General features: G+C 46.8%; 1 protein-coding gene across 1 annotated transcript in view; it reads left to right on the top strand.

Annotated features, from left to right (window-relative positions):
• The window catches only part of LOC117006370 (acyloxyacyl hydrolase-like), a 137,117-nt gene that overhangs the window by 81,752 nt on the left and 35,262 nt on the right, over positions 1 to 20,103 (top strand). Inside the window, exons 17-20 of the mRNA XM_033078763.1 lie at positions 4,929 to 5,020; positions 7,007 to 7,089; positions 16,478 to 16,514; positions 17,531 to 17,605. Coding sequence (XP_032934654.1) covers positions 4,929 to 5,020; positions 7,007 to 7,089; positions 16,478 to 16,514; positions 17,531 to 17,605 — 287 coding nt within the window. The remainder of the gene's footprint in view (positions 1 to 4,928; positions 5,021 to 7,006; positions 7,090 to 16,477; positions 16,515 to 17,530; positions 17,606 to 20,103) is intronic.

Here is a 20,103-nt window from a genome sequence, read left to right as displayed (position 1 = left end):
AATAGCTACTAATTACAGTAATTTCACGACCATAAGGTGCACCGGACTATAAGGCGCACCCCTGGGAGTCAGCAAATTTTGCAACTTTGTAGATCATATAAGGCACACCGGACTATAGGGCGCACTTTTTTTTGCAGCAAGGATCTGCCCCAGCTCCCCCCGCATGGTTGCTGGCTGAGGCCCCGCCTCCACCCGGCAGCCCCGGCCCCGCCTCCAGTCAGGAGCCCCACCCCACAGTCCTGCAGGCACCCAGCGGCCCCGGTCCTGCAGGCACCCAGCAGCCTCAGCCCCGTAGCCCCGTGGGCACCCAGCAGCCCCGGTCCTGCAGGCACCTGGAAGCCCCGGTCCCGCAGGCACCCAGCGGCCCTGGCCCCACAGGCACCCAGTGGCTCGGTCCTGCAGGCACCCAGCAGCCCCAGCCCCACGGCCCTGCAGGCACCCAGCAGCCCCGGCCCCGCAGGCACCCAGCAACCCTGGTCCCGCAGGCACCCAGCAGCCTCAACCTCACGGCCCCGCGGGCACCCAGCAGCCCCAGTCCCACGGCCCCGTGTGCATGCAGCTGTCCCGGCCCCACAACCCCGCCTCCACCTGGCAGCCGCAGCCCCATGGCCTGGGCCTCCACCCAGCAGCCGTGGCCCTGCCGTCTCCCACCACAGCTCGCAGCTCTCACTTCCAGGTTTGCAAATTTCCCAACCTCGTCCATCATATAAGGCACACCGGACTATAAGGTGCGCTTCCAGGTTGGGGGAAAAATTTTTTTCAAAAGGGTGCGCCTTATAGTCATGAAATTACTGTACATTATTTTTCTGTTGCACATCTGGAATAGAAGCAACTTTCATATCTCATTTTAGACACATTTTCATTTTGAGGTAAAAGCACTATATTTATAAATGTGATGAAAATAATACCCTTTCTAGAAAGATGCAATTTAAAACTGTTGGACTTCTATTTTGTTGCGGAATAAAGAGAAAATTAAATGCTACATTTATCCATAGTTTAGTAGTTAGTAGCAGTAGTTAGTTAGTCCAGTTAATTGTCCACAAACTCAAGGGGTTCTCAAGTATCATGAAAGTAACTGTTTCATATTACAGTAATTTCACAATTATAAGCCACACCATTTTGACTAAAATTTTGGTCCGAACCCAAAGTGCGGCTTATAATCAGGTGCGGCTTAATGCGGACAAAGAACAAAAAGTCACTGTTTTAGTTTGGAGGACAGGTGTCTGCTGAGAAAGGCAGGAACTTCTCTTTGAAATGGAGAATTTAAACCCCTTCCCTCCAAGTTATTATAATTTTGAAATCAAGGGGCTTTCAGGCAAAAATATGGGAATTAGGAATAACAGTTCTTTGCTAGGGAAATTGAAATAGAAATACAGTACTACAAAAGAAACAAACTCCAAACCCTGACAAAGTCAGAGTACAACCTGACGCCCTGTTCAGGCAGGGTGTTGGTAGCAGTCCCATTAAATGGTGGCTGCATCCTCTGGCAGTGACAGATGTGATTCAGCTGAAGCAGTGCTCCTGTAGAAGGTGTAGTTTTTCTCCAGAGGTCCAGTGGTGATGTGGAGAAATCCAGTTTCCCTCTGGAGTCCAGTGGAGAAAGGGGCTCCCTTAGTGTCCCAAAACCTCTGTTTTTATCTTGGTAAGAAATGTTGGGCTCTTCCCCCTGGTTGGAGCAACTTCCAATGGGATGAAGTAATTTTATCAGTCACACAGTGGGACTCAATGGGCCATTAGCAGAAAATGACTTGGTGGAGGAAGGAAGGGTTGTGAAAAGATAAAGAACAATGTCCCACCTGGTTTCAATGGACGGCCCATTAGCATAATATCTCCCACGGAGATAAGAATCACTGCCCCCACCCTCAACAGATGGTGGTAGAATAGATGCCTTTTATCACACTCTGTATTGTAATGTGCGGCTTACAATCAGGTGCGGCTTATAATTGTGAAATTACTGTATTTATTTCTTAGCAGAATTAATCATTTCTTTAAATGTGGATTCAGGATGTCCTGAACACTTATCCCACTGACTTCTTTTCTTTGTTCCACTAGAAAAAAACAGGAATTTGATGTGTGAAATTATTTTTAAAAACATTATCTACCATTTCTCTAGATCCAGTGAAATGCAGGCATCTCTCTCCAAGCTAGTATGGTCATGGCTTAAGACATCGTATTTTGTGGTAAATAAGATAATAGTTTTGCTAAATTGAAACCTCCTGTCCCTTGCAGTTTTACAGAGCAGAAATGCAAATCATGCTTTTTAAAAAGATAGGCTATGCTTTTCTCAAGAGATTAATGTTTGCTTACTTGTATACTTAGAATAATGAAGTTGTCTGTGGTACTTAATGCTCTCATCAGGATTTGAACAGCATTAAAATCATGATAAAAAGAAACACACAACTTTCCTTCAAATTAAGATATACCTCAATGATTTCAGGATTTCTAGGACTGACATTTCTAAAGGCTTGTATGAGTGTTAGATTTCCAGTGCCCTTTTGTATTCTGATTTTGCAAATCTCTTGCCACAGCAACCCTGAACCTTCTTCCATTTAAGAACAGCTTGGCATATGTGTGTTTAGCATTAGCCATGGCTTTAGCTGCCCCATGCTTCAAGGTGGGACACATCTAGGAGAGGAGGATGTTCTCTTAAATGAGACCCATTTAAAGCATTTGAGGCTAAAATACAGCATTTGAAGCTAGGCTGGAATAATTTTCTACTGATTCTCTGCTAAAATCTGACACGTGGGCTGAAGTAGGTTTCTGAGCCAGAATAGTCTAGAGAATGGTATTTAAACAAGGCTGTGCTCAAGTGAGTTTTATGCTAAAAGTCAATACAGTTGCACCTCTAGAGTGGGACACATTTGCATTTTCACAGATTAAGCAACACAGTCTGTTAGGCTGTACTTTCCAAACTACATCAATGCAGACTTTAAGGTTCAACATTCTTCTGAATTTTCCATTAACTACTCATCTTTAGATCTTTTGGATCTAAAATATCTTCAAAAGTCTGGCCGTTAAGTTCTTTGTTGGAACAGTGTCAATTTAAATGTATATACAGTTTTCAAGTGCAACTATAATTTTGGGCTCAAATGCTCCTCTTCAAGTCAATTTGCATCTCAATTAGGTTCTGGAAAGTTTAGATTTAAGCTGAGCTTGCAGGGGAAAAAAACCCCAAACAGTTAAAAATTACTGGGACTTGTCCAATGAAGATACTGTTTTGGAGTGCCAATGGGAAATAATGAGAGAATTGTTCATAAAATGATTTGTTTAAAAAGTATTAAATAATTCTTATCTCTTTTATACTCTAATATATGTGTCACTTGTAAGAGACCGTATCTGCAAGGGTTTTTTCTGTGCTATGTGACTGTTTCTCTCACCTCTAAAGTAAACCTGTGAGGAGGAAAATATTGCAAATGGCAAAGCTATGCTGTATTCCCCACTTCTGTTCATAGCTGTGCCCTTTAAGTGCTTGTTTGCACACAAAACTAACAGATTTGAATAAGCAAATTTGAAGTTTCCCTGTAGCCTCAAAAAACTAATATTTTTCTGTATGTACGTACACATACACGTGGACATATATATATGTAATAGAAAGAGAGAACAAACTGAAAGATAATTAAGACAGGTCCCTTTTCACCTTGGTAACTGTAAGTGGATCAAATGTGCTGTTACATGCTTTAAATGGGCATCTGCTGTGCATTAGACTGCTCAGAGAATGGCTTCAGGATTTCCTGTCCCCCAACCCCTCCCCTCGCCTTTATTTGCCTTTCCTCCTTTTCCCCTGCATCTCCCTCCATCCTCTTACAATCAAAACCCTTAGACACAAACTTACTGGGGAGCACAAGATTTAGCTCTCTAGCTCCTTCCTGAATAAAGAAATTACCCACCTGATTGTTGTTTATAGCAGCGAGGTGTTAAGGAAACACCACGATTGCTTGAAGAGAAAATTAAGCTAATAATTTATATGGATTAAGCCAGCCTACAGATTCTCTGATTTTGTTTTGACCTTCTTTTGGTTATTACCTTTTTCATCAGAAGTTTTTCCTCTTTATGAGCACAGTGGATTTATACATTTGTCTTTGCAAGTGGACTCCAGAAGCTGGAAATTTACTCTATGTTCTGTCCTTCTGAGGTGGCAAAATTTATCAAGGCTATTTTCCTAACCTTTCATGATTTTTGAGACATACAGAAAACAAAGTAGAAAAGAACAGAACACTGTTTTGAATGTGCAACATGGCTTTTATCTGTAGAGAGACTTTCACAGGCCCAGACACTGTAAAAAAAGCATTAGGAACTAATATCAGCAAAACAGAAAAGGGTAAAGGATGCATGTATTTGCACAGGAAGGTTATGTCAGATGATGTGTGTTTCTCCCTTTTCCTTGCCATGCTCAGAGGCCTTTCTGACTCTGCTGCTTTAGTGCCATCCTCAAAATTCAGTGAGGACCAGGCAGAGGTTTTCAGGGGATCAAATGTTATGCTCTCAGCTCATCCTGCTATAGAGGGCAGGGGACCTTTGAGACAATTTGACATTATGGCTTTGCCTTATTCTCTGGGGACGTCACACTGTCATCTTGTCCTGTGCCCAAGGCTGACACACCTTTGGGCAGGATGGATGCTGGAGCAATCAGCTGCTGCATTGGGGGTCTGCACCTGTAATACATGCTCACTTCAGGACTCTTTCAGGAAAAAAGGGTCCCAAAAACTGCAATTCAGATATCTCTTCTGCTTCTCCTTCCTCCATGTCCTCATATGCCTGTCTTACAAAAGTGAACTTTTTAAGTATACGCATATATAATTACCACCACTAGCTGTAGTCTCAATTGCTGCTGTCTGCCTAATGCTCTGGCTAAGAAGCGTTCAAATTTGCTAAGAGGATTTTAAGTCTGTGAGGGTGAAACCAGGTTGATTTAAAAATTTCTTTTTCAGAAATCATTTGCTAATCTCCCCATGGCTTTCAGTGATGAGCTTGACTGGCCCCAGTTCTCAGAGATCACTGGATTTCTGAATTCTACCATCGGGTAAGCCAACAGACAGGGTGGCCAAGTCATAGCAGGTCTCTAGGTCTCTCAGAGGACATCAAGGATAACAACCAAAACAGTGTTTGAAAGGAAAGAGAAAAATACTATTCAGCCCTGCATCTGCTCTTTCTAAAACCAAGACCAACCGTTAATCTAGGGCTTTTGGAATATATTTGAAATATATAAGCGAGTCTTCCTGAAATTCAGCATAGGTTTTAGAACCAGTCAATTTGTCATTCAGGAGGAGAAAACCCCCAAAGAAATAAAAGATAAACTAGGGGGTTTTTTACAAAATTCAGGGGATGGAGAGCATTGCTGAAAGTAACAAGAATCAGCCTTTCTCTTGTCTTAGTCTTTTTGTTTAGTTTAGTTTAGTTAAGTTTAGTTTAGTTTAGTTTAGTTTTGTTTGGTTTGGTTTTGTTTGGTTTTGTTTTGTTTTTGTTTTTGTTTTGTTGGGGTTTTTTTATCTTCTTCTCTTCCTCAAGTTTCCTTTTTGCTGCTGAAACAGTGAAATGAAGGGTATCCCCATGGTTATTTCATAGTGTTCCCTAATGTGGGGAAATCTTTCATCTCCCCCTCCAACTTTTTTTTTTTTTTTAAACACATTTAGAGGGAAATAACAAAAAGAGAATTTGAAAGAGTCTGTGACCTAATTTACTGTGTTAGTTTGGCTCATGTGGATGGGGAATGTTGCAAGGATACATGGAAAAAAGTAAGTCTCTTCCAGAAGGGAAGGAAAATAAAGTCCAAACACAAAACACCTTGAAGTGCCTGCAATTGTAACTGTGAAGCTTAAAAAAAACCAAAAACTTTTCATTAATCATCTCTCTGGCCAGCACTAAGAGGCCTTTGAATCCTACAAGAGCTGTAGGATATCAACCAGTGCCTGGTCTGACCTAAGTTTCAGATAATGTTTATGTCTAGTATAGATCAGGAATACAGCTGAATGCAAATCCAAGCATGAGTCGAGCCTGAAGAGGCTTTCTACCAGCAGAATTTAAAACTTGGCATAATAACATTTTTTTTTCAGGAAAAATATCTGTAGCTCCATATACTTAGATTTTTGTTTCCTTTCTGTGCAAAATCCAGGCTCTCAGCCTCAGCTACATTTACACAGTATCTGCTTTAAGGCAGTTTACTACTTGACAAGCCAACAGGAAAGATCTATGCAGCCTTCTCTAGCCATAGGAAAACCAACATTTAAAAATCTGTTACAATGCCGAGCCTCTCAGTACACAGTATTGGTCTGGGCTCCTATGAATCTGAAACTCACAAGTGATCAGAGCTTAGAACTGCCCCTGAAGTTGTCAGTGATAAGCCTTGGTCCAGTGTTCAGCAGTCAGTTTTTAATCTCTTCCACTCTTGAAAGAAAGCAAACAAACAAAAAACAGCTGCAACCCAGATAGAAATGACCATGTATTCATGGCTGGAAGCTTGGTCTTCTCATCACCATTTGGGCTGTTATCCTTTTAATTTTTTTCCCTTTTTCTCAACAGTGCAAAATAAAGGAGAGAACTTAAAACAGTCAAGCGTAACCTGTTTTCAGATTAATCTGTCCAAGATTATGATGTTGGGAAATCATTGCTCTGCCAATATTTCTTCTCTTTTACTTACTGTTCCATAACAACCAATTGAAAAGTCAATTTGTGAACAATGAACAAAATTGTTTTGAAAAATGTATAACAAAAATGTTTTTAAACACCTTATCTGGAAGACCAGGCTAAAAGCATTGTTCCTGGATGGAACAATGTCAGAGAAACTCTTAATCAATTTATAGTTTCTGAGGAGATGTCTTTGCTTTATTTAGGCCACCCTGTTCAAGGTTAAAAAGACTTATGACCAAAAAAACTGGAAGGTGGTGAAATAGAAGAATAACTGGAGTACTGAGTTTTTTAGAGACAAGAACACATTTCATTTTTTATATCACCTGTATTTTCATCATTATCATATGTCTTAAGCAGCTTGCATTTTCTCAATTTGTTTCAGAGGATGGACAGACTCTCTGTATCTACGTTTACGCAAGAGAAATCGCTGTAACCACAGAGACCTGCAGAACATTTCTCAAAATGGTATGTTAACTTTTTAAAACATTTTTTACTATTATTATTTTTAATATTATTAGTACTGATAATTGATACTGGATTAGTGAACACCTGTCAGGAACAAAGAGAAACCCCTCTTAGCTGCATGCATTTCTTATGGAAAAATAAAGAACAGCACTCACTTAACTCAGTGCTTACTTAGCCCAATGGTGCTGGCATGTTTATGTGCTCTTAGAACAGATTTTTAATGAGTAATCAAAGACATAAACAAAACATAATACTGAGAGGACAATGACAGGTCAAAACACTGTTGGATTTTGATTAATTTGTTTTGTGGGGGTGACACACATAATCTTTCTATTATAAAACATTTATATGTATAAAAAATATATGCTGTAATTTCACGATTACAAGCCACACTGATTATAAGCCGCATCTCCAGGTGTTGGCAATATTTCATTCTTTGTCCATACATAAGCCGCACCTGATTATAAGCCACTCTGTCGTTCGCCGCGAGGACCCACGTGCAACAAAGTTACCAAATAGTAACAGAATTGCGAGATCGTGGGGTTTACTGGCTTGGCTCGGGCTGTGCGGGCTCAGCCAGCTCGGGGCTGCTGACGGGTCCAGGTGGCCCAGTTTGGTGCTGCTGCTCAGTGGGGCCGCTTGGGGCTGGCCGCCACGGTCGCCGGGCTCACTCGCCCTGGCCCAGCACTGCCCCGCGGTGGCAGGCGAGCACGGAGCCCCGCCACCTGCTCCCGTGGCGCCACTGGGAGACGGACACGAAGTCCCCCGCTCCCACGGCGCTGGTGGGAAGCAGGCACAGAGTCCCCCGCTCCCGTGGCGCCAGTGGGAGGCAGGCACACAGCCCCCTCGACTCCCCCTGGGCCGCGGGGCTGGAAGGAGGGAGCTCCCCACCTTTCCCCCGGGCCACGGGGCCGGCAGGAGGGAGCCACCCGCCTCCCCCCACCCCACGCTGCCGGCACGGAGCCTATCTCCACCCGCCGTGAAGCAGAGTAACCAATTTGTAACAATCGCACAATCCCGGGTTTTACTGGCAGCTGCTCGGCTCGGCACCTCGGCTGCACTTCCGGGGTTGGAAATTTCAGAAATTTTTTCACATATTAGCCACTCCTGAGTGTAAGCTGCATTTCCGGGGTGGAAACAAAATTTTAGTCAAAATGGTGCAGCTTATAATCATGAAATTACTGTATACACATATAAACATATATATAAATATATATACATATATATTTTTAGATATATATATATGCATATAAATACGCTGCAGACTTGATCTACCTAGAATTAAGAAAAGTGGTTGAATGGTACTCCAGTGTGCAGTGAAGAGGAGGAAGATTAATACAAGAAATAAGAAGTGGGTAGAGAAGCAGCTAAGCAGGGAAGAGCAGTGTGTTTGAGAGTAAAGCTGTGTCCCTCCTGCATCTCTCCTGAGGCTAATGCTGCTTAACATTTGGAGTGGTGACCTTAGAGCAAAGGTACATGCTTGATGGTTTCTGTGAATGATGCTGAATTGGAAAGTATTAACCATGCTGGAGTGGGACACATCCTTACACAGGAATAATTTAGATGAGCTTGGGAACATGGCAGAAATTGCAGCAAATACCACTGTATAAAACATGCATGACAGAAGTAATGATGTAATTTACAGAAGTAATTTGCTAGTTCTCTGTAAACTGTGGCCCATGAGCCAGAGGTGGTGGAGGGACAGAGCCATTGAGGTGCTAATAGAAATTCCAAGAAACCTTTAGGAGTGCAGAGTAGAAGAGGAAAGAGAGCAAGAGAGGAATGAAGGCAAACAAGAAATCCTGAGTTGTCAGAGGGATTGTGTGAAGGGCTGACAGTAGTCTTCCTTATAAATTGAGATTTGTAATGTTAGCTTTTGTGTCTTGGATTAGCTGATGTCCCTAACAGCAGGTTTAAAAGACACTTGATTATGCTGTGATTATGCCTTTTTGTTTATATTTTATTTACAGTAATTTCACGAATACAAGCCGCACCAATTTGACTAAGATTTTGCTCCTAAACTGGAAATGCGGCTAATAATCAGGAGCGGCTAATACAACCTCAGAAGTGCCTGCCAGAGTGCTGAGCCGAGCAGCTGCAAAGTCGGCATTTTGCGATTGTTACAAATCGCTACTCTGTTGCACTGCGGGTGGAGCCTGGCTCCCTGCAGGCAGCACGGGGGGCGGGGAGAGAGGCGGGAGAGCTCTCTTTCCTCCTCTGCCACAGCCCAGGGGAGAAACGGGGGGGGCCCGGCGCCGCCATTGCTGCGGCCCGGGGAGGAGAGGGGGGACCCGGGCCGCCCCTACCACGGCCCGGGGAGGGGGGGGGGAAGCCCGCACCGCCATTGCTGCGGCCCGGGGAGGGGGGGGGAAGCCCGCGCCGCCATTGCCGTGGCCCGGGGAGGGGGGGGAAGCGCGCGCCGCCATTGCTGTGGCCCGGGGAGCCGACGGGAGCCCCGCGCTGCCATTGCTGTGGCCCGCGGAGCCGACGGGAGCCCCGCGCAGCCATTGCCGTGGCTCGGGGAGCCGACGGGGTGCTTTGTCCCCGCCCGCCGCCGCTGCGGCAGGAGCGGGGAAACTCCGTCCCTGCCCGCCGCCGCTGCCGTAGGAGCGGGGGAAGCTCCGTCCCTGCCTGCCACCGCGGGGCAGCGCCGACCTGGGGTGACCGAGCCCAGTGGCAGCGGCCGCCGGCCCCGAGCTGCAGCACCGTGCTGGCCCACCTGGCCCCGTCAGCAGCCCCTAGCGGGCCGAGCCTGCACAGCCTTAGCTCAGCCAGTAAACCCCGCCCTGCCGTGGCTCTGTTACTAATTGCACGCAGGTCCTTGCTGCGAACGACAAAGCGGCTTATATTCGGGTGCGGCTTATTTATGGACAAAAACCGAAATGTTTGCCAACACCCAGAGATGCGGCTTATAATCAGTGCGGCTTGTATTCGTGAATTTACTGTAATTAATTTTCATGCGTCTGAAAACTGGCTGCAGAAGCTTGAGAAAATTTATTTTCCTCGGTTAGATAATTTGGCTATATGGGATGTTCTTCCTTTCCAGCAGATGATTCATGCTGGCTACAAATGAGGAGCCCTGTTGCCTTTAGAACTACTTACAAACTTATTAAATGGTTGGAATTTCCTGAAAAAAAAAAGGGGATCAGAAAGGATCTGCCCCAGCCCTCTACCTCCAACAAACAGATACATACAAATATCTCTAAGGCAAGTGCAAGAGGACAGTACTGGAGTCTGTTGCCCAGCAACAGGATGAGGAGCAATGGCCATATGATAAAATCCAAGAAGTTTCACCTCAACATGAGGAAGAACGTTTTTACACTGAGGGTGGCAGAGCACTGAACAGCTGCCCAGGGAGGGTATGAAGTCTTCCTCTCTGGAGACATTCCAAACCCACCATGCGTTCCTGTATCATCTGCTCGAGGTGACCCTGCCTTGGCAGAAGGGTTGCTCCAGATGATATCCAGAAGTCCCCTTTAACCCAAAAATTCTGTGATTCTGTTAGTCTGTGATCTTACCTGGCAGAAGAGGTATCACAGACAGGTATCATGATGCAGGGAACACTTCCAGGCTCAGGTGGGCATTTTCACATTAAAAATTGCATTCTGGTGCCAGCACCAATGACACTGGCCATGCTTCTCCTATGCTTTTCTCCTTCCTGTGGTACACATGGTGCACCTGAGGCTTTGAGTCTTCTGTGAAAGTGTTTTATGTCTTTGGTGTCATCAGTCATGTGCTTCTGACTTTCTTGCCTGTAACTTGGAAGGCACTAGAGTTGGTGGCTCCCATCATTGCATGCCATCAGGTAGGCTTTCTGGTGAGAGAGAATTAAAAAAAGGACCAAACTAGATGGTCAAGGATGATTACAGTAATTTCACGAATACAAACCGCACCATTTTGACTAAGATTTTTCTCCCAAACCGGAAATGCAGCTAATACTCAGGAGCGGCTAATATGTGAATAATTTTCTGATATTTACAACCTCAGAAGTGCCAGCCAGAGTGCCGAGCCGAGCAGCTGCAAAGCCGGCATTCCGCGATTGTTACAAATTGTTACTCTGTTGCGCCGCAGGTGGAGCCTGGCTCCCTGAAGGCAGCGTGGGGGGCGGGGAGAGAGGAGGGAGAGCTCTCTCCTTCCCTCCTCTGCCGCAGCCCAGGGGAGAGACGAGGGGGGGGGGGGCCCTGTGCCCCCATTGCCACGGCTCAAGGAGGCGGCGGGGGCCCCACGCCGCCATTGCCGCGGCTCGGGGAGGAGGCAGGGTGGTCCATCCCCGCCCGCCGCTGCCATGGGAGCGAGGGGGGCTTCGTCCCTGCCTGCCACCACGGGGCAGCGCCGGGCCGTGGTGACCAAGCCCAGTGGCAGCGGCGGCTGGCCCCCAGCGGCCCTGCCAAGCAGCAGCGCCGGGCTGGGCCACCTGGACCCGTCGGCAACCCTGAGCGGGCCGAGCCTGCACAACCCAAGCCGAGCCAGTAAACCCCACCCTGCCGCGGTTCTGTTACTATTTGGCAACTTTGTTGCACGTGGGTCCTCACTGTGAACGACAGAGCGGCTTATACTCGGGTGTGGCTTATTTATGGACAAAAAACGAAATATTTGCCAACACCCAGAGACGCGGCTTATACTCAGTGCGGCTTGTATTCGTGAATTTACTGTAGGTCAATGGTTCTCATTTATATCAAATTTCTCTCAGCACCTGATACTCTATTACCTCTTTTTACAATAATGGGAATAATACTTAATGTGTTTCCTTTTCCCAATTCCCTTGTAGATTTTTTTGTAATCTCTCACTGTGTTCATAATTCTCATTTTTCTCTCCACATATTCCCTTCCCACTTACACTACAGTCATCTGCAGGATGTAAAAAGAGGTGAGCCGTGTAAGGGCAAAAAACTCTGCAGAAAATTAAGAATTGAATTTTAAAAACGGAAAAATTATCAGTGAGAGAAGAATCTCAGGATGTCTTCTCTAAATCATTGCACTGACACTACATTGCAAAGGTTCACTTTTATTGCCTAATTGGTGTAATAGTTTCCCAGAATGGGAGGATTTAGAAAACCACCCTTAGTGCCAGTAAAGCAAACAGCTGGCCACAAGCCTGATCTAACCCTACCCGGGACAACTAAACCTTCTTCTGAAAATGATGCTTCACAGCCCCACCTGTGTGCAAGGAAAGGATGCTGATCTGGTGGAGGAGATATGCAACCAAGAGCTAGAGCCCAGGGATGGCAAGCCCAACCAGGCACCAAGAACAATGTTCCTGTCCAGCTCCCCTACAAAAGCACCAGCACTGTATCAGACTCAGCATGAAGGAATATTCCCCCACTGCTCAGGACATGCATCTTCACTTTGGAGAAAGGCTTCTCCAGCCTTCATGCTAACAGGATTTCTGCCTTCCCTATCTTAAGAAATGCTATTATCCTCTAAAGGTAGTGGACCCTTCCCTCACAAATGGAAGCAAACCCAACCTTGATTTCTCAACCAAAACTGAAAAAAACCACAACCCACTGGTCTGAGAATATTTGGAAAGCAACAGAGAGAGAGATGCAGAAAAGATCCAGGGGGTAGATTCCAGGACTTTCAACAGTGTGAGGGTAACTGTTCTGCTTTGTCTCCTTTTCTCTCTCAAATGTTTTCATCATAAGGTTGCATCTTATATCACAAAAGCTTCCTTGAAGACTCAGTTTACCCATGAAAACTCTTTTCTAAAAAACCCATTCATTTTCTTGATGTTCTGATTTGTAACTGTGCTAATGCTTTCCACTGAGCTGCTTATAACTACCTATGCTTGTAGAGGAAATACATATCGAAGAACAACTTCTGGCTTATTTTTGTAAATGCATTTTAATTTCTAGAGATCCCACTAGTTTATTTATGCTGAAACTACAGCCACAGCCCAGGGACCCTTGTGACAGAATGGCTTAAACAGGGGTGATCAGCTCTAACTGAAAGCAGGGCTATTAAACAGAAAAAAACCCAAACTATTGGTACTTAAGTTTCAAGCCATAGTTTCTAAGGATTTTGTGGGGCTCTTACCCTGCTGAAAAGAGCTTCTCAATAGAAGGGCTGGATTCTTGAATGGAACAATCCCCAGGAGAGAAGAAGCAGATTGATAAATGCATTTTTAGCTTGGAAGAATTGGATTATTTAAACCATAAAGGATTCCTTGATCTATGCAATTGGCATCACTGGGAGTGATAATAATAAAGGCATCTCTATCAAAAGGCAAAGTGTATTATTGCTTCCTTAGCGATATATCTTTTAGATATCCTCCCTCATACCAATCCAGCAGAGATTTAATGATGTTCTGTCCACAAGTTTCCCCTCAAGAGCTGCAGGAAAGGCAGGATTTACTTGTCAAAGCAAGCTTCAGAAACACAATGCAGAAAAGAGAAGAGAGAGACCAGGGAAGAGTTGAGCTGAGAATAAGAGGATAATGAAAGAGGAGAAGAAATGAAAAAAAGAGGAGAGGGTGAAAATACTGCAAAATAAGAGCAAGTACTACCTGTAGGATCTGCTTCTCTGAAATTTATGTTTCTGTATGTTGCTATGAGGTGAACTTTTTGCAATCACAGACCCAGTCTCATCTTGGCCAAAGCATAAAGTCTTTTTTGGCTCCTTGTTTGCTATCCCTCTTGTACTGCAGGTGATGGAGTTTGAATTGTGTTCTGGGGATGGTTGGAATGAATATGCATACAGTAATTTCACGACTATAAGGCGCACCCTTTTGACTAAAATCTCCCCCCAAAACCGGAAGTGCGCCTTATAGTCCGGTGCGCCTTATCTGATCTACAAAGTTGCAACATTTGCCACCCCGGAAGTGAGAGCCCGTCGGCATCGGGGCCGCCCCCGCGCGGGGCGGACGCGCCGGCTTCGGGGCCGCCCCCGCGCGGGGCGGACGCGCCGGCATCGGGGCCGCCCCCGCGCGGGGCGGACCCGCCGGCTTCGGGGCCGCCCCCGCGCGGGGCGGACCCGCCGGTATCGGGGCCTCCCCGCCGGCTTCGGGGCCGCCCCCGCCGGTATCGGGGCCGCCCCCGCCGGCATCGGGGCCGCCCCCGCGCGGGCCGTCCCGCCAGCATCGGGGCCGCCCCCGCACGGGGCGGACCCGCCGGTATCGGGGCCGCCCCCGCCGGTATCGGGGCCGCCCCCGCCGGCATCGGGGCCGCCCCCGCGCGGGGCGGACCCGCCGGTATCGGGGCCTCCCCGCCGGCATCGGGGCCGCCCCCGCGCGGGGCGGACCCGCCGGTATCGGGGCCTCCCCGCCGGCATCGGGGCCGCCCCCGCGCGGGCCGTCCCGCCGGTATCGGGGCCGCCACCGCCGGTATCGGGGCCGCCCCCGCGCGGGGCGGACCCGCCGGTATCGGGGCCGCCCCCGCGCAGGGCCGTCCCGCCGGCATCGGGGCCGCCCCCGCGCGGGGTGGACCCGCCGGCTTCGGGGCCGCCCCCGCGCGGGGCGGACCCGCCGGTATCGGGGCCTCCCCGCCGGCTTCGGGGCCGCCCCCGCCGGTATCGGGGCCGCCCCCGCCGGCATCGGGGCCGCCCCCGCGCGGGGCGGACCCGCCGGTATCGGGGCCTCCCCGCCGGCTTCGGGGCCGCCCCCGCGCGGGGCGGACCCGCCGGCTTCGGGGCCACCCCCGCGCGGGGCCGGCCCGCCGACATTGGGACGGCTCCCTTGCAGGGGGTGTTAAAGCCGCAGGAATCGGATCGGCTGCTGCGCGGGGGGGGCGAAAGCCGCAGGGATCGGATCGGCTGCTGCGCGGGCGGGGCGAAAGCCCCCGGAAACACGGCGGCCGCCGCGCGGGTGGGCGAAAGCCCCCGGAATCACGGCGACCGCCGCGCGGGGGGGGCGAAAGCCCCCGGAATCACGGCGGTTGCCGCGCGGGTGGGGCGAAAGCCCCCGGAATCACGGCGGCCGCCGCGCGGGCGGGGCGAAAGCCCCCGGAATCACGGCGGCCGCTGCGCGGGGGGGCGAAAGCCCCCGGAAACACGGCGGCCGCCGCGCGGGGGGGGGCGAAAGCCCCCGGAATCACGGCGGTTGCCGCGCGGGTGGGGCGAAAACCCCCAGAAGCACGGCGGCCGCCATGCGGAGAGGGGGAAAGCCGCCAGAATCGGAGCGGCTGCCACGCGGGGAGGGGGCAAGCAGCTGGAATCGGGGCAGCGGCGGCACGGGGCAAGCCTGCCGGCATTGGGTCACCCGGAGCGCCAGGGAACTCCCGGAACAGCGGGGCCCTGGGGATGCTGCACGGAGCGGCGGTGGGCATAGCCCGGCCCTGCCGGGTACAGGCAGGCCCGGGAGCCAATGGCTGCCGGATTGAGGCGGGGCCTCGGCCAGCAAGCGTGCGGGAGGAGCTGGGGGCGGAGCCTCGCTGCAAAAAAAAACCCGGTGCGCCTTATAGACCGGTGCGCCTTATCTGATCTACAAAGTTGCAAAATGTGCCGGCTCCCGGGGGGTGCGCCTTATAGTCCGGTGCGCCTTATGGTCGTGAAATTACTGTAGTCTATAAAGACCTGCTAAAAAATTAATGCATAAAAGCTTTACCAAATGGGAATGCTTTTCTCATTTGAAACATAAATTAAATATTACACATGCTCACAGATGTTTAGGTGTCACCAGCTCCTTTCCTCAAGGAGGAAAGATTTTCATCCAACCCTTTGAGGTGAATTGCTATTGAAATACAGAGCCTCTTGGGAGGAGTGCAACTGGCCTAATACTACTATTTCTACTTTTTCTACTACTTTTTCTGACACTTATGGGAAGATCAGTGCAGGAACCCAAACACTGGTGTCTACAACTATTTAAGGTGCTTTATGGTACCTTTCCCACCTCCAGCTGCTTCTCCAGAAGTGCACAATCTCTCATGCGTCTTGTGATGTATCTGCCAGCCCTGCTGCAGGTGTCTTGGATACTCTGGGATGTCAAAAATGGCACTTGGTGCCTATATTTAGGACCTGAATCAGTCCCAATATGGTATAGCTGTGAGACATTCTCTTAGAAGAGTGAGAACAGTTCCCTTTGCAATTTATAGGGAAAGTTAAAATAGATTGACTGTTGACAAGACAGGTTGGCTGGTTTACAGGAGACTACTATGTTCAACAGATGGGAAGAAGCTTCTGGATCTGGATTAAAAGCCAGATCCAAACAACCATGCACTTATAAGTATTTGGTTTTCTATAGGCTGAAGTGTGTGACTCAGATAAGAAAACAGCAGGTCCCTGCATACAACTTTACTTCTTAGTGCCGACACCTGAAAAGGTTACAGAGATTTATTTTGCTCTTTTAGTGCTTCTACATTCTTGGAAATATACAGTGAACTTTGCTTTTGCATTCAGGGTATTTTGGTCAATATAACAATATTATACTATTTCTCTTGTTCCCCCTATCTGCAATAAGGTGGTTCTTCAGGAAACCTGCTCTCTTTAATGAAAAGGTGAGTGATTAACAGGATTCAAGAGATAATTCAAGGTACAGAAACACTGATGAAGTTCTACCTCTTCGACAGAAACAAACCATTGTGAAGATAATATGAGTGCTCTAAAAAGCACAGCTTCCCTTCACCAGTGTGCTCTGTAGTGCTGGCTGTTTCTTCTGTAGTATAAACATTAATAAACAGAAGAAGAACTGGGTTTAAGTGTGGACTTCACCATCTCCAGGGCCTTGAACTTGGCTCTGTTAAGCCAATTGAGCATTTCCAGTGATTTTAGGGAAGAGAGAACCTTTCCACAAATCCCCTAACTGTGCGTAGCAATGCAGACAGACATGGGCAGATCCTCTGTTACTTCCATATGGATATAACTGAATAGCTACTGGGTAATAAGAGGCTGCAACTCTCCTTTTCGCATTAATTTGGGTGGGTTGTGGGTCAGCTGGGTTTGATTGAGTTTGCTTGACACTGATATAATTTGTGTCCTAAAGGATTTATTTTTCTCTCCTCCAGATGTGTTCAATTCTACACATAGATTTAGTTGTCAGACAAACCTAGTCTTCCTCTCCCATCTATGATTTTAAAAATTCCTGTTTTGATTCATATCTTTTCCCCAAAGTGAAACAATTTGATTTGGCTTCTGAATAATACAAAGAAAATAGCCAGCAGGAAAAACAGTGAACAAGACAAGTCCATGAGCAGTGAAAGGGAGAAGTGAAAAAAATTTCATTTTAGTCACTTTACTAAAATATAAAACTGGAGCAAAAGAAAACAACCACCCAAACAAAAAACAAACAAAAACCAACAAAACCCCAAAGAAAAAACAAAACAAACAAACAAACAAAACACCCAAAACCAACACTAGATAAAAATCCCTCTCCCAAACATAGGAGCACATTCATTTGGGTATTTGCGATATCCAACCAGTATACTTCCAAATACGATCTCACACAAGCATGGTGTGTAATTCAGACACTGAGAGTGTATTTCCCTGTTAATATAACTCCATATTTATCTTTTAGTTTGGCCAGAAACCAGCTGTTGGACAATCCAGCCATAGTTATCTACGCTACAATTGGGAATGATGTCTGCAACAGGTAAGGTGTAAACTAAATGAACATTTATAATAGCATAAATTTGACTTCTTTAGAGTACTGCTGACTACCTGGACATTCGTGTCTTACTGCTTTGTGCTTTTCCATGATGGCATTTTTCTTTGCTATTAGTCCTTCTTTGTTAATTTTCTGCTGAAAATACTTGTTTCCTTACCTGTATTTGTCATAGTCCTCTTTCTTTCTTTTTTTCTTTCTTTCTTTCTTTCTTTCTTTCTTTCTTTCTTTCTTTCTTTCTTTCTTTCTTTCTTTCTTTCTTTCTGTCATAAAACAACCAATGGTATGTCTGAAGTAATTATTTCTAACTTAGCAGAGGAGAGGAATAGTAACAAGAGGAGCATGTTTTAAAGCATGTATATCCATCCTTGCCCAGTGTACTGCCTCCTCTCAGAAGGGAGAGCATGACTGGTTCATCATTTCTGAAGAACAACATAATCCCCTGTCGAGGTCCGTTTTCACCCTGCCTCTGCTGCCTGCACTCTTTGCTGTGTTCTCCTGATGAGGTGTATTGTCTTTCTGGCTTATCATAAGCTCTGCAGGAGAATGAACTGAAGCTTTCAAAGCTAATAGTTCTGATCTTACCCATTAGCAATGCTCACAGGGACACCGAGAGGTCACTAGCTAGATGCTTCCCTTCCTCTTGGTAGAGGGAAGGCAGAAAACACCTTGCAACCAGGCCAATGCACAGCAAATCCTTACTTCAGTTTTGGTTTTGCAGGACATGTGAGTGCTGTTGCTAGTGCAACATTATTTTCCCCATGGTCAATCTTCAGCTTTTCTTATATGGAAGAAATCAATCCAGCTTACACAGAGACTTTCAAAACACTGACTTTAATAAATGCTTTGCACTCAGCTAAGTTTCCTTCCAAAGGTTTTGAAAAGTCTTACCTGCAGGTTTTATAAATAAGTGGGAGCTCTATGCAGGCTGTCAAATATGGCCATGAAAATGGTGAAGGTTTGGTGTCCTAAAACTACTTAATAGGCAGTTCATGGGTGAAATTTTGTTTGCCAGGTGTTGTGCCCCAGATGAGGATGTCCAAAGGCCAAACAGGCCTTTCCTTGACACTGCAGAACCTAGAAGCCCTCAGTTGTGAGGCCACAGAGGCACCCTTTAGGTCTTTCCCTGGCATGACCCTCACCCTAGCCACATGCGGGCAGCACGCAGAAATCACCTCCCATAAAACTTTCACCCTCTGGTGCTCGTGCTCTGTCTGCATGTCTACTCAGAACTGCCAAATCTCCCCTGCTCCTGTTAGGGGAAAAATGCACAGATCCTCAAAACCAATGCTACCTTGCTCTCACTGAGAGGGAGAAGCAGTCACAGGCTTCCTGGTACTTGCTGACAAGTACTTGCTGTCTTTTGGATCTGTTTTACAGGGAAGCTTATGGAGATATCATTGCATCCTTTGCCAGGATGATAAAGCCCTTAGTTCCCCCTCTATCAAAAAAAAAAAAAAAAAATTAAAAAAAATTCCACCTTTGCTGAAGTCCATGGCTCTTGCCATGAAGACTTTCAAGATGTCTTCTCACAGGCTTGGCCTAGGCTGTGTTGTGCACATATTACAATTCAGCTGTGTCACTGCCTTTACTAAAAGCCCCTCTTTTTTCTTTATTTTATTCCTCATTCTGCAGGCTAGTCTTTTTGCTTACCCTGTCTCTAACACTGCTTTCTACTCGTCTGAAGTAAAAAGAAATTTTCCAGAAATTTAAACCATTTTGACCTTGCCTCACCCATTTGTATATTCCAAAACATTCCAGAACAGTGTTTAATGGTTGCTTGAAACTCTGATGTTTTTTTTATCCCAGCATTCATGATCTGGCAAAGACACTCCTGTCTGCTCAGATTCTCACTGCTGTTTTCTGTCTGTTTTCTTCCAAAACATCTCTACATCACAGCATCAAAAGAGGCTATCAGGCTATAGTGATCCCTGTGACTCCTGCAAGGAAAGATTCCACAGCTTCTGTAGCACCGCGTTGTTTCTATTGAGGAGGATAGACAGAGGAGATATTTTTTTCAGCGTCCAGTTACTGTGTAGTTGCCCTGGCTCTGATGTACCTACAGAGGTTACAGAGTATGCAGAATATCCAATGGGCTTGACTTCAAACCTAGGAGTTGGCAAATAAAAGCGTCTTCAAGGGTAGTCTTACCTGCAGTAATATGACTTTCCTGGCCTTATTCTGTATTTTGGCTTCAAAAGAGAGCAGTGTGCTGAGCATACTGGAGACACAGTTCTTCCCAAAGCGTTGTTAAAACGCAGGTATTTCATCCCATGTGAAGAGCAAGGCAATGAGTAATGTTTGTAGAGGAAAAAGATAATGAAATTGGCAGCCTGTGTTACACATTCCCAGTAGTCTCCACACTGTGGTGTCCAAACAGGGGGGTTAGAATAATAAAGACAGATGGCAATGGTAACTCTCAGCCCACTGAGGTGTAAACATGAGATACAAAGACCTAGAACAAAAAAAAAAAAAGTCAGACAATA

Source organism: Catharus ustulatus, chromosome 1, assembly GCF_009819885.2.
Source record: "Catharus ustulatus isolate bCatUst1 chromosome 1, bCatUst1.pri.v2, whole genome shotgun sequence".
Classification (NCBI taxonomy): Eukaryota; Metazoa; Chordata; class Aves; order Passeriformes; family Turdidae; genus Catharus; species Catharus ustulatus.
Note: the sequence above shows the minus strand (reverse complement) of the source record. Positions and strands in the feature narration are given on the sequence as shown.